At 39.4% G+C, this 15,767-nt stretch overlaps 1 protein-coding gene across 3 annotated transcripts in view; it reads right to left on the reverse strand.

The window, feature by feature from the left end:
• Positions 1-2,100: 2,100 nt before the first annotated feature.
• emid1 (EMI domain containing 1) overlaps positions 2,101-15,767 on the reverse strand; it is a 232,949-nt gene continuing 219,282 nt past the window's right edge. For 2 of the 3 annotated variants that reach the window (XM_078421096.1, XM_078421094.1), the window contains 3 exons: positions 13,457-13,501; positions 7,980-8,070; positions 2,101-3,894 (listed from right to left, as the gene is read on the reverse strand). In XM_078421096.1, the coding sequence (XP_078277222.1) occupies positions 3,764-3,894; positions 7,980-8,070; positions 13,457-13,501 (267 nt within the window). In that variant the 3' untranslated portion in view covers positions 2,101-3,763. Of the gene's footprint in view, positions 3,895-7,979; positions 8,071-8,703; positions 8,789-13,456; positions 13,502-15,767 lie in introns of all 3 variants that reach the window. The other variant, XM_078421095.1, reaches the window with a different exon arrangement.

Genomic DNA, 15,767 nt, shown 5'->3' on the forward strand with positions numbered 1-15,767 from the left:
TAGTTTAAATCTATCTCCTAGGGGGAGGGGGGGAGGGGGTGGGGGGGAGGGGGAGGGGAGCGGAGAGAGGAGGGGAGGGGAAGGGGGGAGAGGAGTGGGGGAGGAGAGGGTGCTGCACCAATGCAGGAGAGGTTTGGTCCACTTGGTCGAGTCTTAAATAAAAATGACACCATTAGGTATCATTTTAAATAATTGTCAAATGGTACTTCTGCTTCTATGTACCATTTCAATGCAAAAATTATAGGTATCACTAAATAAATCAACAAAGAGCATTGAACACTGTCATCTTTAACAATAATTGTTTATATTTACAAATATGAAGTAGTAAATAGCCAAGTTCAGTCCAAGGGCTGCTTTTAACCCTTTGTCGAGTGCCTGATTTTTCTGGGATAAAATTTGATTTTGCATATGTTTGAGTACAGTTGAAGTTCTTGGAAATACATCTTCAAGCCTAAAGATACTAAGCAAAATTATTCAAAATCTACAGTAGAGTTTATGTTGGTGGACTGCAGACACCCTGAAAGCTAGTGAGCTTCTACGTTGGAAAGGATTAGGATTTTGAAGTTCATTTTAAATCCATGCAGATTACCTGCATATGGAGGTGATAAGCTTCCCGCTGCTCTCTTCGACTGATTAAGTCACTCATCGGTTTGATGTTATCTGGAGCAGGATTGAAGAATTACAGTTCCCACTCACATATCTACCTTCACATCTCTTCTCATAGGCCAGAATGAGTGGCTGTGATCACAGTAACTTTCACTAAAGCAAATAAGGCTAGTTTATGTGTCAGAATATAGAGTCATAGAGAGATATGGCATGGAATCAAACTATTTGGCCCAATGGGTCTAGACTGCCTATCAACCACTGATTTACATTAATCCTTTTGACCAGTCTTACATTAATCCCATTCCAACTCACTGTTCTTTGGGATGAAGTGGAAGCTGGAGGAAAGCCATGTGGTCATATAAAGAGCATGCAAACGCCACACATATCACCCAAGGTCTGGATTGAAAATGTTTCTGGCCCTATGAGTCAGTGGCTTATACTGGCAATGCCACTGTGCTGTCCAAAAAACCTATAGCTTTTCCCAAAAGGTTGTCTTTCAGTACCAATTCACATTAAAAAAATCCTTGCTTCCATCTGGCTAAAACATTGGGATTCCAAAAGTACCTCTTCACGCAATTTTTTTAATCTTGGGCTATAAAAGCTCTCAGAAATGTATAATATATACAGTAATCACACAGTTGAGGTGAACTCTATTCTAACTTCTTATTTTGTAAGAAATGCCACTTAGGTATTTGAACCTAATTTCAGAGATTTGGCACTAACAACTGAGTGAGCTTCATCGCAACTGTGTTAGAAAGTGAAGAGTAGGAACCACTCTTGAGATAGTGGTGCTCTCTGTTTGTGGATTACTGACTGGCACAGGTCTCATTCCAGACCATCCAACAAGCAGTGAATGGAATGCTGGCTTTGAAGACAGAATTTCAGTTCAAGTGGAAATTTATGTCTGATTAAGCTTAGTGAAGGGTTCATGGCACTCTTCAGTTTTCATAAGTGATAGGAGCAGAATTAGGCCATTTGGCCCATCAAGTCTACTCTGTCATTCAATCATGCCTGATCTATCTTTCCCTCTTAATCCCATTCTCCAGCCTTCTCCCCATTCTCCTGCTTTCTCCCCATAACCTCTGACACCCATGTTAATCAAGAACCTATCTATCTCTGCCTTAAAAAATATCTATTGACTTGGCCTCCATGACATGACATTGTTTTGGTGTCATTCCACCTGCAGGGTACAATCCTCAGACAAAATTGAGCAAGGCAATGCGTTACTTCCACAGTTTCTCTTTGCTTGAAAGTGTTTCAAGAATCTTGTAAATGAGTCCTGAATTCAGATCTGCTCTGGGCAGAACACAGTGGACAGGTACATTTGAGAGACTAACTGGTGCAGGGGCAAGAGATAAGTGCTTAATATGACAAAGGACTCATAATATATTTAACATCAATAAAATACTTCAAAGAATGCTAAATGGAAAAAATAAAACTTAATAAACAGGTAAAAAGACTTAATTTATCTTTTAATGAATATTTTTGACACACTTCTCATAGGTGGTATAAAACAGTGCTCTGTACATGGAAGTAAGTACGCTCTTAAAGACGGCATCATAAAAACACAGTGGCACCAAAAGTTACACATTGTACATATAGTGAATAAGTGAATACTTTGGCGAGCAACCTGCATTAAAAGCCCATTGTCAAAATACAAAAATCCGTGGATAAAAACAAATACAAACCAAATCAGAGTCGCACGTTGCCTTAATTACAAAGTTAAACACTGCACACTTAGCACCAGTAAGACACATTTAAGTGACTAATTGAAATGCTGCCTTCAAGTACAAATTCAGAGATATCTGTAGATAAATACTTTTCGTATATTTTCATGCCGAGATGGTGAAATATCCTATTTATTATGTTGTAGAATTTTAAGGAGCAGTCCTCATTTCTCTAGTGTGTATTGATTTGGTGTGTAAGTAATCCCTATTTTTTGCTGATTGGCTATCTATTTTAACATATGTCTGTTAGAACTAAAAACATAAAAAAATGTTTGAGGAATTGCTGAAATGTATTGTTCAGATATAACAGAAAAATGCGTGTTTTTTGTGAACAATCATTTTATTATTGTGAATACAATTTTGAAATTATACTTATTTTGATCAAGGGGCAACAAATGCAACAGCTCACTTAAAACAATTTCCTTTACAGCCCCTTACTATCACGATGTAACAGGAGATCAACAAAACACTTTCAATAGAATTTAAAGAGACAGGATCCCATTTTGTGAAGTTTCTCCCAAACATTCATTCCAGTTGTTAAAATACATGTTAAAATGCATCCTGGTGTTAACTTCTACTCATAAATAATGAAGGGATGGGAAGTGGTGTATTCCAAACCCAAATATTGCAGGGCAGCTACACCACTGGCAAGGTAACAAATTTGTATACCTTGCTCTTATGAAAACACATTTGAAAGAGAGCAAGAAAAAATAATCTCTGTAATTGTTCTTTACCTTTGATCTAAAATCGTTACATCCTAATTGAGGAGTCGTTACTGGCAAACCCATTTTAAAATCAAAAATAAAAGTCAACATCCTGAGTACACAGAGATTGTTGGGCAATCACACCTCAATTTGAATATAAAAGAGAGTGAATAATCCTGCATTGAATCAGCAGGTGTGCTTTTTGTTGGAGATCACAAGATGGAAGGTGATCAAGGGATGGTGGTGTCTCATTCATTTTTTTTTCTCCACGTAATTAAACTATGATTTAAGTACATAATATAAACTGATGATTATACAGAATTTCAGAAACATTAATCTACTTGTGATAGAAAGTAAAAGGCAAAGTAAACATTTTCACAAAACATAGGAGAGGAAGCACCAGTGGCTGCCTTGTGGAATATTCACCAGTGCTCATAATGAGAAACCACAGAATAGTCAACTGTGGTGAACCAATGCATGATATCTATATCATATCTCTGAGATTCCCATTAAGAAAGCAGCCAAGAATGCAAATCGTTTTCAGTACATATAAAGAAAAATGCCCACAGTTGGACGAGGCAAATCAAGTTAGTCCGCTGATGTATTACACTTAGGACAAATATAACAATTCCAGTGGTTTGGTAATCTGCTTACCCCATTTTACCACCTGTTGTTTCAAGAAGGCACCTCACAGTTGACATTGGCTGACGTTTATACTGTCCTTAATCATTTATCTTCGGTTTTGTGTGCGAGTCTGTGCGAGATAATCTTGTAGGCTGCAAAGCTGCCTCGCTTGCCTCTGAAGAAATTTGGAGGTATTGTAGCATAAGGGTCTACCCCAGATCCATGATCAGGTTCTGTGATGACAAAGGCAGTAGGCAAAAACATAAAGGTGATTTGATTGTTAAACAAGCTTGCTTATGATAGGTATGCAAAAATGAATTGGCAATTAAGTAATAATAGATTAAATTACTGTTATTATTTCAATTAATCGAAACTCAGCTACATATTTTCAATTCAATAGCACTCATTTGGGGAAAGTGCAGTAATTTGAAAAATAGAATTTGACTAGTCTGGTTCGGAGCATTGAGTTTTATGTGGGATTATTTAGTTGTAAAAGTTTGAAAATTGGAATATATAATTTTGAAATGATTGTCAACAATCTCATCATACATGTGGACGATACTGTGTTTTTCTTTTTGACATAAATTATTTGATATTTATTATTGAAGAAGAGAACATTTCAAACGAATCAATGAAGCATTATATAGTAACAGCACTTTGGATAATTAATACCCAGTGTTAACTACATGCAAGATTTTCACTTGCAGTTTTAGACACTCCCTTGGTTATGGGAACTTTTAACAAAATCTTATGGAGTCATCAGGCAATTAGTAGGTTGCGATTTAATGAGAAATTCTATGCTTGGCATTAAAAGATCTAAACATGATTAGGGGCTTACTTTTAATACAGAATTTTGATTAAAGAAACTATGAAACGATGTTGTACATTTTGTCATATTTATAAAGAATTGAATAATCAAAATTATCTTTATAACTGAGTGATTTTTGCTCATCCTTTATCAATCAGTTCTCTACGCATATTTTGACAGCTCTTGACAAAGTGTTTGTTTTTAGTGTGTTATGGCAATCAACAAGCCTTTATTTCATATATACTTTGACATTTATTATGCAGTTTAAATGAATGCCTGCAATAAAAACAGTAAATCTAGGAATACCATGTATTTGATTGGCTGATATTTCCAGCAAGGACAAAAGAAAAATAAGGAATAACAAAATCTAATAGCCTTTTGGTTCAGCTCAATAATTAGTTGAAGATTGCCAAAAATGTAATTCCTGGCAAGCTCCAGCTGCTTATTGAACAGGACTGGTATTCTGATAAATGTGTTCTATTGAAATACCAGGTTCTGTGACAGCAATTAAGGCAGAAGACACCCCATTTTTAGGAGCACCTTCAATACGCTAAATGCTGAAATAATCTGATGAATTCCAGGTGACCCTCTCGTTACAACAGGTCAGGTTACAGAAAATCTCCTTTTAGCAATTAACAAATCACTACCAAACAATCTGAGATGTGGAATAAAAACTTGCTCTCCGAGAATATACGTGAATAAATAAACAAAATGTGTCTTCATTCAACTCGTATTTTGTAACGCAGGCTCAGGTGACATGGCTCTGCATTATGGAAAGTCGCAAAACATAGCTTTTCTATAATGTAAGGGTTGCTTGAAACATGAACTTGTCCTTTATTCAGATTGTTAAAGGCTTTAAGTGTGTTTGCAAAATTTCCAAGTTTTATTTCACATTTTCAAAACTTGTTACTTGAATTAATCTGGGAATGATGTGAATTCAGGTACTTTTTTAATTTAAAACATGGCAGGGGAAAGGCTTAATTATCTGGCATTGCATTAGCTGGCATGCTGCAGTCAGTCACCAGCACTTCCGAGGAAACAAACAGGCCATAAGAGGGCAGTATTGAGGGGATGGCCAGACTGACAATGGGTTAACCAGCATCTCTGTTTAACCTGCACGAGTCAGATTTGTGGTGAAAAACGGAGCATTTTACTGCACAAAGATAGTCTCAAACAATGTTATAAAAATATTACAAATAAGAATAACTTTTAACAATGAAAATTTAAAAGAGTCCTAGAAACTCTTTTACACTGGGAGCTAAGGGAAGAGTCATTATCTTCTCAGGAAAAGAGCAAAACTAGAAAGGGCCAAAATCCTCAATGGGAAATCAGTAAATTATTTAAGACGTATAGTGTGTACGAAGGAACTGCAGATGCTGGTTTAAACCAAAGATAGACACAAAATACTGGAGTAACTCAGCGGGACAGGCAGCATCTCTGGAGAGAAGGAATGGGTGACGTTTTGGGTTGAGACCCTTCCGACTGAATAAAATCTCTTGCATTATGCACAAACATGAACACAAAACTGATTGCATTAAAACTTGAGACTTAACCAATTAAATAATACAATAACATGTCACTATTTTATGTGCAAGATAGTACAAAGGATCTATATATTATTATTTTCTTTAGGTGTATTTTATTAAAAGTTGCAGTTTCCATTAATGTCCCTTTGTGCAGAGTTTGAATAGGGCAACACATTCTTGACTGGTAAAACCTGGGTCGTATTAACAGCACAACTTTTCCTGAGAGCATTTATCAAACAAAAATAATTGTCAATTATTTTGGTGAGTATAATTATGATCTGCCTTTTATTAAAAACAGCGTCAAATTTATCTGTTACTAATATTTTTAAACTAAGCTTAAAGATAAAGATGTTATATCTGAAAGATTATGTGGAGCTGGTTTGAATAGGTATCGCAGAAGACACAACCAAGAGGTATATTTAATATGGTGACAACCATATATTACTATTCATTGCTCTTTTTGGAGGGGACTGGTTGGGCCTCATGCCATCCCGAAAGGTGTACAGAGATAGGATGTCCAGGGTGACATGAGCTATTTGGGAATGTAAGTGGGAGGAAACCAGAACTAGAGGGCATAGGTTGAAGGTGAGAGGGGAAAGATTTAATAGGAACCTGAAGGACAACTTTTTTCGTACAGAGGGTGGCGGGTACATGAGAGGAGCTGCCAGAGGAAATAGTGGAGGCTGCTACTTTTTCCAGCATTTACAAGGCATTTAGACAGGCAAGGCTCGGAGGGATGTGAGCCAAACACAGGAAAATGAAACTACCTTAGATGGGGCATCTTGGTCAGCATGGCCGAGTTGGGCTGAATGGCCTGTTTCCATGCTGTATGACTATGATACTTAACCGTTTCTGGGGAATACGTGTACCGGACTATGTTTCGTCCTTCCTCTTGTCAATGGTTTGAGTTTAAACATTCTGTACCTACCGGAGGGGAGGTGGTGCTCCTGTGCGGAGATAGTCTTGCTGAGCTGTATGCCGAGAATGTACTTCACACTATCTGATACACGCGACAATAACAAAACCATTGAACCATTGTAAACTTTGCACCGAGTTCGAAGGGAGCATGTGTGTCAGTTTGTTTTCATCTGAGGCAGGGACTATCACAACATTTAAATAGCAATTAGACAGGTACATGGATAATTTAGTTTAGTTTAATTTAGAGATACAGCGCGGAAACAGGTCCTTCGGCCCATCAGGTCTGCGCCGACCAGCGATCCCCGCATATTAACACCATCCTACACCCACCAGGGACAAATTTGACATTTACCAACCCAATTAACCCAATTAACGTCTTTGGAGTGTGGGAGGAAACGGAAGATCTTGGAGAAAACCCATGCAGGTCATGGGGAGAACATACAAACTTCGTACAGACAAGCACCCGTAGTCGGGATCAAACCCGGGTCTCCGGCACTGCATTCACTGTAAGGCAGCAGCTCTACCGCTGCGCCACCGTGCCCTGAAGGACAGGTTTAGAGGGATATGGGCCAAATGCAGGCAAGTGGGACTAGTGTAGATGGAGCATCTGGTCGGTGTGGGCAAGTTGGGCCAAGGGCCTGTATCCACACTGTATGACTCTATGACTATTACTTGAAAGACCTCAGAAAATTATTTAAAATTTACGTATCTATCAAAACAAGGACAATGACATGCATCTCTGTAATGTACTCCCATGTATCTCTGTAATGTGCTTCCATGTTACACTCCCATGTAAATCTGTGGAGGATTACTGAGAGCATAGTTATAGAATTTATAGAGTCATACAGCCTGGAAACCTGTCCTTTGGCCAAACTTGCCCACACCGACCAATATGTCCCATCACACTAGTCCGACTTGCCTGTGTTTGGCCCATATCCCTGTAAACCTGTCCTATCCATGTACCTGTCTGATTGCTTTCTAAACGGTTGTGTACAAATGTTGTACAAAATACCATGTCATTGTCAGCATGAACACTGCAACTTTTAATGTTTGACCACTCGGTTACCTGGCCACACGATGGCTTCCAGTAAGGTTACCCTTCTAGCCAGAACTTCTAATTCAGCTTGAAGATCTTGGATCATCTGCCAACTAACAGCCTGGTGGAGATCGAAAACAGCAACAGAAAATGTTTTGTTCCCCGGTTAAAAACTAGTTTTGATCAGGACTCAGGAACCAGGTCAGCCATGCGCTTGCTTGTTTCAGCACTAATTTAATTCTCTTTGGTGAATAAGAAACTCTATTATTAATTACTTTACAACTTTTTGGAAAATGGACTAATTTACAAATGATCAGCTGGTAGATTTTGTAATTATTCAATATAAATTTGCAGCTTTTCGTTGTAAATTTCAGAATTGTTGATTGTCTACTGAATCGGAGTGTAAGAGATAATATTTGGAACAAATCACAGGCGTTCCTGGTTCCCACTGTTGTGGTGTCTGGGTATTTGATTATTCCCACACACACATACATAGCAGTATTACAGTGCTGATTTGTACTGAGAACTAAACTTCGCACTCAGACACACAACAAAGAGTTTGTTTGCTGATACTGTACTGACACCCCTTTAACTCTCTCCATACACTTAATGTGATTTATACCTATTTGAAAATGAGATAACCTTCCAAATAAGCTTGAAAACAAAACACCTGATTTTGTAGGTTCTGTTGTGTGTCCTGTTGTGCTTGGTCACAAGACTCAGTGCAAAACATCAATCTATTCCCTTTACTCACCATGAATACCAATCATAGTCTCCAAGATTAATACCCTCTCTGCTAAAATCTTCAAAGCTTCCCGGATTTGGTGTATACCTTCCCCCTGTGGAAGACAGATACAGCCATCAAGGGAAATGCCAGCAACTGGCTTGCTGTCATATCCTCCTTTTTGTATGATAGGGTTTAGCTCAAGTCCAGCATTCCATACGAATGACCAGAAACAGAAGCAACAGCATGCAGCTTCCATCTCAGTCTCTAAACTGCAAACACTTAGATATTTTAGGCAGTCATAACAATGCATTAACCGAAAGCTCAGACATTTCAAGAACAGTACCAAACAAGCTAGCTCAGTACACTTTCCTTGTAAAAAAATCAAACAGATTATTCACGAGGCACAATGCAAAGATTATGTTCAAACTTTTCACCTTTCTTCAAGCAATGGTGAATTTTGTTTTAGTAAAAGATGCGACCTATATCTTAAATAGTTGCATATCATTATTACTTGACATGTTCCACAAGGCAGAGGTGAATTGACGACACATCAGCATGCTGGTATTTCTCCGTTTAATGAAGCAGCCAGATGCAAGTTATTAGAGTCAGGCAACATACACAATATGGTAAGTCATGCAACAAGACAAGATGAATGGAGGACAGTTTTAATGACATTTCCACAGCTGTATCCCCTTCCTGCTACATGAGGAGCAGGTAAATAACGGAAGCAATCGGCACATTTACAATGTATTTGGAATACATTACTGCAAAATTGGACTAGTTTAATTAAACTTCTGGAATCTCAGATTTGGAGAGAAAAAACACCCCAAAACTATTTTCACACTTTAATTTAATCAAGCGGTATTTTTAAGAATCGACTAAGTATAGTCAGTCAAGAGTTTGAATAAACATGCACAATATATTAAACAAATTAATTAACATGAAACAACTAACCTCGAAACTACTTTTGTATCCCCAACTAAGAAATATATTTTGAGATTGAAAATAACTTCCCATAAAAATAACTCCCATTAAATCTATTGAGAACACATCGATTGCTGTGTGACAATGGTGATTTGTTTCACAGAACAAAAGAAAAGTTTCAATTTCAAATGAAGGGATTTATTTTTTAAAGAAGTGAATGATTGAAAGGATAACACGCTATTACAACCTTAGCATCTGCCTCGAAGGGAAAATATCAAAACAAATCTAAAAGCCTACCGTACTTAAAATGGTTCCGCAATGCCTTTATTCGTTAAAATATAGAATTATTTACTGATTAGAACAACAAAACCAAAAAACTGGGTTATTGGAAAAATCTTGTTAATTCATTGTTTGATTTGTGGTTACCTACCAACATATAGACTTAGACTTTCAAGATACAGCGTGGAAACAGGCCCTTCGGCCCACCAAGCCTGCGCTGACCAGCGATCACCCCTTACACTAACGTTACCCTACACACTACGAAAAATTTATAATTTTACTGAAGCCAATAAACCTACAAACCTGCACGTCTTTGGAGTGTGGGAGGAAACTGGAGCACCCGGAGAAAACCCACACGGCCACAGGGAGGATGTTCAAACTCCATTCAGACAGCACCCATAGTCGGGATCGAACCCAGGTCTCTGGTGCTGTAAGGCAGCAGCTCTACCGCTGCGCCACTGTGCTGCTCATGTTGACAACTTGCTGCCAGACTTGCATCATCATTTTGGGTGGTAGAAGGGCAGGGGTGGTATGGCTTTTCCTCCCTTCCCTTCTTGTGGAAAAGTACTTAGTCCCAACTGACTCAAATGTAGGGAATATGTCAAACTACCAGGAGGACTCTAACCAATCTCTGGACAACATGGACAAATAAGTGGGCCGATGCAAAATAACAAAGATAGATACAAAGTGCTAGAGTAACTCAGCAGGTCAGGAAGCATCTCTGGAGAAAAAGGATGGGAGATGTTTCAGATCAGGTCTGAAGAAGGGTTCTGACCCGAATTTAATATTAATTTTGGGAAAGCATTCCTTCTGCCAATTTTTGGAGTAGGCTTTAATTTACAATATTGAAGGGAAAACAATCCAGTGTTATTCAGGGTATTGTACGAATATTGCATGATAATACTCTGAAGCACAAGCAGAAGTAGTTGAATGGTTGCTCTCTTCTGAATTCCTAACTTTGTTGCTGCTTTTGCAGCATGCCTCAACTTGAAAGTGGCCGTCTAACCACACACCTGGATGGCAAAGCCAATGTGGTGTAATGCGTTTTCATAGAACCTTTGGCTATGCTAACCCATTTATATAAAACATAGAACAGTATCGCACAGGAACAGACTCTTCGGCACACAATGCCTGTGCCAAACTTGATGCCAAGACCAACTCTTGTCTGTCTACCCATAACCCATATCCCTCCATTCCCTGCATATCCATGCGCCTACCCAAAAGTCTCTTAAATGCCACGTACCAGCAAGCAGCAAAGGATATGAAAGTACAGTCAGTGAGAGCTTCTTGAAAGCTTCGGGGAAAGTTAATGAAACCAGGGTTGTACAAATGTATTTACAAAATTCTAGCTATGCAGATGACATGAAAATTTGTGGAGTTGTGTACAGTGAGGAAGGTTGGCACGGGATTCAGCAGGGTACAGATCAGTTGGGAAATTGGATGGAGAAGTGACATGGAGTTTCACGTGTGAGGATTTGCATCTTTTGAGGTCAAATGCTAGAGGAAAGCATTAAGTAAATGGCAGGACTCTAAAGAACATCAATATACAGAACGATCTTGGGGCGCAAAGTCCATAGCTCTGAACATGGCAGCACAAGTGAAAAGAGTGGTAAAGAATGCGTATTGCATGTTGGCCGTCATCATTTGGAGCATTGAGTATAAAAGTTGGGAAGTTATGTTGCGGTTGTATAAAATTTCAGTTAGACGCATTTGGAGTATTGCATATAGTTCTGGTCAACATGCTATAGAAGGATGTGGTGGATTTGGAGAGGAATTTGTGATTTATTTTCCACATAGAGTGGTCGGTGAAGCAACTGCAGATGCTGGAATCTTGAACAAAACACATAGTGCTGGAGTAACTGCAATTCAGGCAGCATCTGTGAGAACATGGTTAAATGATGTTTGGGGTTGGGACTTCAGTAGGTGGATGGAATGCACTGCTAGGGGAGGTGGTACATGGAGATATGAGAGCAACATTTTGCTTAGTTTAGTTTAGAGTTACCGTGTGGAAACGGGCCTTTCAGCCCACCGAGTCTGCACCATTTCCGCACTGTATCTCTAAAGTCTACAGTTCTTTTTAAAAAGAAACATTTTCAGCATCTGCAAACTTTAGATTTTGGACAACCTTCTACCTCTTGGTTTTCAAGAAACGTTCAGTGGGAGATTTTGGGAAAGTGAATGGAAAAGGTTGGTTGGGACAATTGGTTTAAATGCTCGGGAAAACTATCCCACCAAAATCACAGCAAGCTGATGCACTTCAATAGACAATAGACAATAGGTGCAGGAGGAGGCCATTCGGCCCTTTGAGCCAGCACCACCATTCAATGTGATCATGGCTGATCATTTTCAATCAGTACCCCGTTCCTGCCTTCTCCCCATACCCCCTGACTCCGCTATCCTTAAGAGCTCTATCTAGCAGAATACTGCTAGATTCTAGCAGTATACTGCCTTCCAGGCAGAATAGTGCAGAATTATAATCTTGTATCTGCAGAATTATTAGTGGTTTTATATGAAACAATGAGACACAATTTACATTCCTGTACAGACAAAGTTTGATAGCTTTTGATATTTGTCAGCTTGCCAGAACAACAAAGATTAATACTAGTAGATACATGGATGTTAGTACAATTTGGTGCACTTGGCATTTATCAATTGCTCAATTACTCATGATTTATATATCTGTAACAGGAATGCATCCCTTCTGTAACCTCTCTTCAAAAACAAATATTAGAAACACACTTATCTGCTCAGATGATTAGATTTTTTAGATTTAAAAAAATGCAATGTGGAAACAGGCCCATCGGCCCACCGAGTCTGTGGCGACCAGTGATCTCCCCGTACATTAGCACTATCCTACGCTCTCGGGACAATTTATAATAGCCAATTAACCTACAAATCTGTATGTCTTTGGGTGTGGGTGGAAACCAGAGCACCCGGGGGAAACCCACATGGTCACAGAGAAAGCGTACCAACTCCACACAGCTGTAGTCAGGATTAAACCTGGGTCTTGAGCACTGAGGCAGCAACTCTACTGCTGTACCACCATGCTGCCCTAACATTGACACCAACAGCAAGGAACGATATGCAAACCAACATCTTTTTGTTTACAAAAAAACTGGTTAAAAATTAAATAAAATTTGAGAATATCTCATTGTTTCTGTAGTATAGGTACTGGATGGATAACAGACTTAAATATAAAAAAGGGGAAATAAGTTGTTTTATGAATTCAACTTGATCAAATAGGATTCATATATGGCAGGAATAGACAGTGGCACAACAGTAGAGTTGCTGCCTCATAGCACTAGAGACCCTGCTATGTCCAGGTTTGTAGGTTTATTGGCTTCTGTAAATTGTCCCTAATGTGTGAAGGTTCGTGTACGAGGTGATTGCCGGTCGGCGCGGACTTGGTGGGGTGGAAGGGCCTGTTTCCGCACTGTATCTCTAAAGTTTAAAAAAACCCGAAAGTACAAGATCTGATTCTAGTAAATAGAGCACAGTTATTAATCACATAAAGTAATTTCCAGTTCTGTGAACAAACTTTTTACGGAGATGTAATGGGTATGGGTTAAGATCTTACCGGCTGTCCTTTATCTCCCGGTTCTCCTTTTGTTCCTGGTTCCCCCTAAAAAATATGACGAGATATTTAATGTGTAAATCTTTTCCGGCCAAATGAAAGTAAATGCAGCAAGTGTAGATGCAACAGAAACAAATCAATTTTTATTTGCAAAGGGCTGCATTTGTGCTGATGTTTTACATATTGGGGGATTTTCTTCCGCCTGGTTTGATTGTACATTTGGTCAACGTCTCACCTCATGTGCTGCTGACTCAAACAAACCAGAGTCTTTCTGGTTAAATGTCTGGATTATGTGCAGCTGCCAGTTACAGCTCTTGTGACAGTGTAACTGGTAGTTACGTCTCTATGTGTGGGACTGAGGCAACATGGTAAAGTTGCCTTAAAGTCCACTGACCACAAGAGATGATTCTGCTGGTAAGAATATCATCAGATCATCAAATGACACGAGCAGCATTAGGCCATTTAGCCCATCGAGTCTTCTCCGCCATTCGATCATGGCTGATCTATTTTTCCTTCTCAACCCCATTCTCCTGCCTTCTCCCCGTAACCTTTGACACTCTGACTAATCAAGAAGCTATCAATCTCCGCTTTAAAAATACTAATTTCTTGGCCTCCATGGCTGTCTGTGTCAATGAATTCCGCAGATTCATCATCTTCTGGCTAAAGAAATTCCTCCTCATCTTCATTCCAAAGGTATGTCCTTTTATTCTGATGCTACAGTATGTCCTTTGTTCCTAGACTCTCCCAATACTGGAAACATCCTCTCCACATCCATATCAAGGCCTTTAGTAGTTATCTGATCAGTTTCACATGAAATCAGGCTTCCTGTAATAATTGTCTTAATCAAATAGGATTAATATATGACAGAAATAGACAGGAGCTATAGCATGAATACAACAGATGGAAAGACTAGTCTGCACCAGTGTATATCCTTGAGATGGATTAAAGACTTAATCCATAATTTAATCCACTAATTTAAAGAGTTAGTGCGGAAGGGGAAGAGTTCTAAGTCAATTTGAAGAAAGGTCCCGACCCGAAATGCCATCTGTCCATTCCCTCCACAGATGCTGCCTGACCCACTGAGTTCCTCCAGCACTTTGTGTTTTGCTTCAGATCCCAGCATCTGCAGTCTCTTGTGCTTCTCTTCGAACCTGCGTGTTTTCACCCCATTTGAGCTGTGACCACACACAACAAATGATGCATCCTTTCAGAGGTGTTGGCGGCCGTTACTGGAGAGGCCTGCCACATTGATGTGTAAACTGACAGACTGAATCACATTTGAGCCATGATGAATATACAATGTTTCACAAAGACTGCCTGTGTGAACCCGTGATAATTCTATGAATCTTTCAGGGTGTACCTTGCACCAGGGTAAGTAATTCTTGGAAAATAAACCCACTTAATGTCAGAGATTGCTACTAAGGCATATGACCGCATGAAAACATTGTCTCTTCTGAGGTAAAAGCACCTTACTTGCTTTAAATTGTTGCAGTCTAGTGGTCATACTGGATTGAATATTCACCTACTTGAAGCGCATTTCTCCTGGTGGTTTGGTCTCAGACAGCCAGTATTGGTGTCAGTAGATTCAGAAATAACAGGCTGCCATCAAAATAGGAAGTTCATTGAAAAACGACACAGAGTGCTGGAATAACTCGACGGGTCAGGCAGCATCTCTGGAGAACTTGGACATTCCGAGGTGATGTTTCGGGTTGGGTCTGACAAAGGATCCTGACTCGAAACGTCACCTATCCATGTTCTCCAGAGATGTTGCCTGACCTGTCGAGTTACTCCAGCACTTTGTGTCTTTTTTTGTAAACCCACAGCTGCGGCTCCTTGTGTCTGGAGCTCATTGGAAATAATGGATCTAAGGTTGGTGGTGTTTGGAGAAGGTAGGGGTGGGATGGTTGGATACATGGGGAAGGGAGGGGTACAATGTCAAGACCCCAAACTATAAGCTTGACTGTTATCCTCTCAGTCAGACCTTGTCTTTCCCATGGATCCCACTCCCGTATGGTTTCCAATTCAACTTCTCCCCTCAATGTACTTTTCTGGTCAACTACACACAACCCTCCTTCCCAGTAGACATCCCTTGCTGATTGCATCCTCCCTTCCATCATTAGGCTTCTGAACGATCCTTCCATAAGCTAGGGTACTGTCCGATTCTCCATCCTACCTCATTGAGGACATTGGACTTTGTTTCTGGAACTATTACACCACAATGCTGAGAACTATATTCTGCTCTCTGTACCTTTCCCTTCACTTTACCGATTGTACTTTAGTTTGGCCTGATTGTATTCATGTATAGTATTATCTG

The sequence above is a fragment of the Rhinoraja longicauda genome, chromosome 25, assembly GCF_053455715.1.
Source record: "Rhinoraja longicauda isolate Sanriku21f chromosome 25, sRhiLon1.1, whole genome shotgun sequence".
Lineage (NCBI taxonomy): Eukaryota > Metazoa > Chordata > Chondrichthyes > Rajiformes > Arhynchobatidae > Rhinoraja > Rhinoraja longicauda.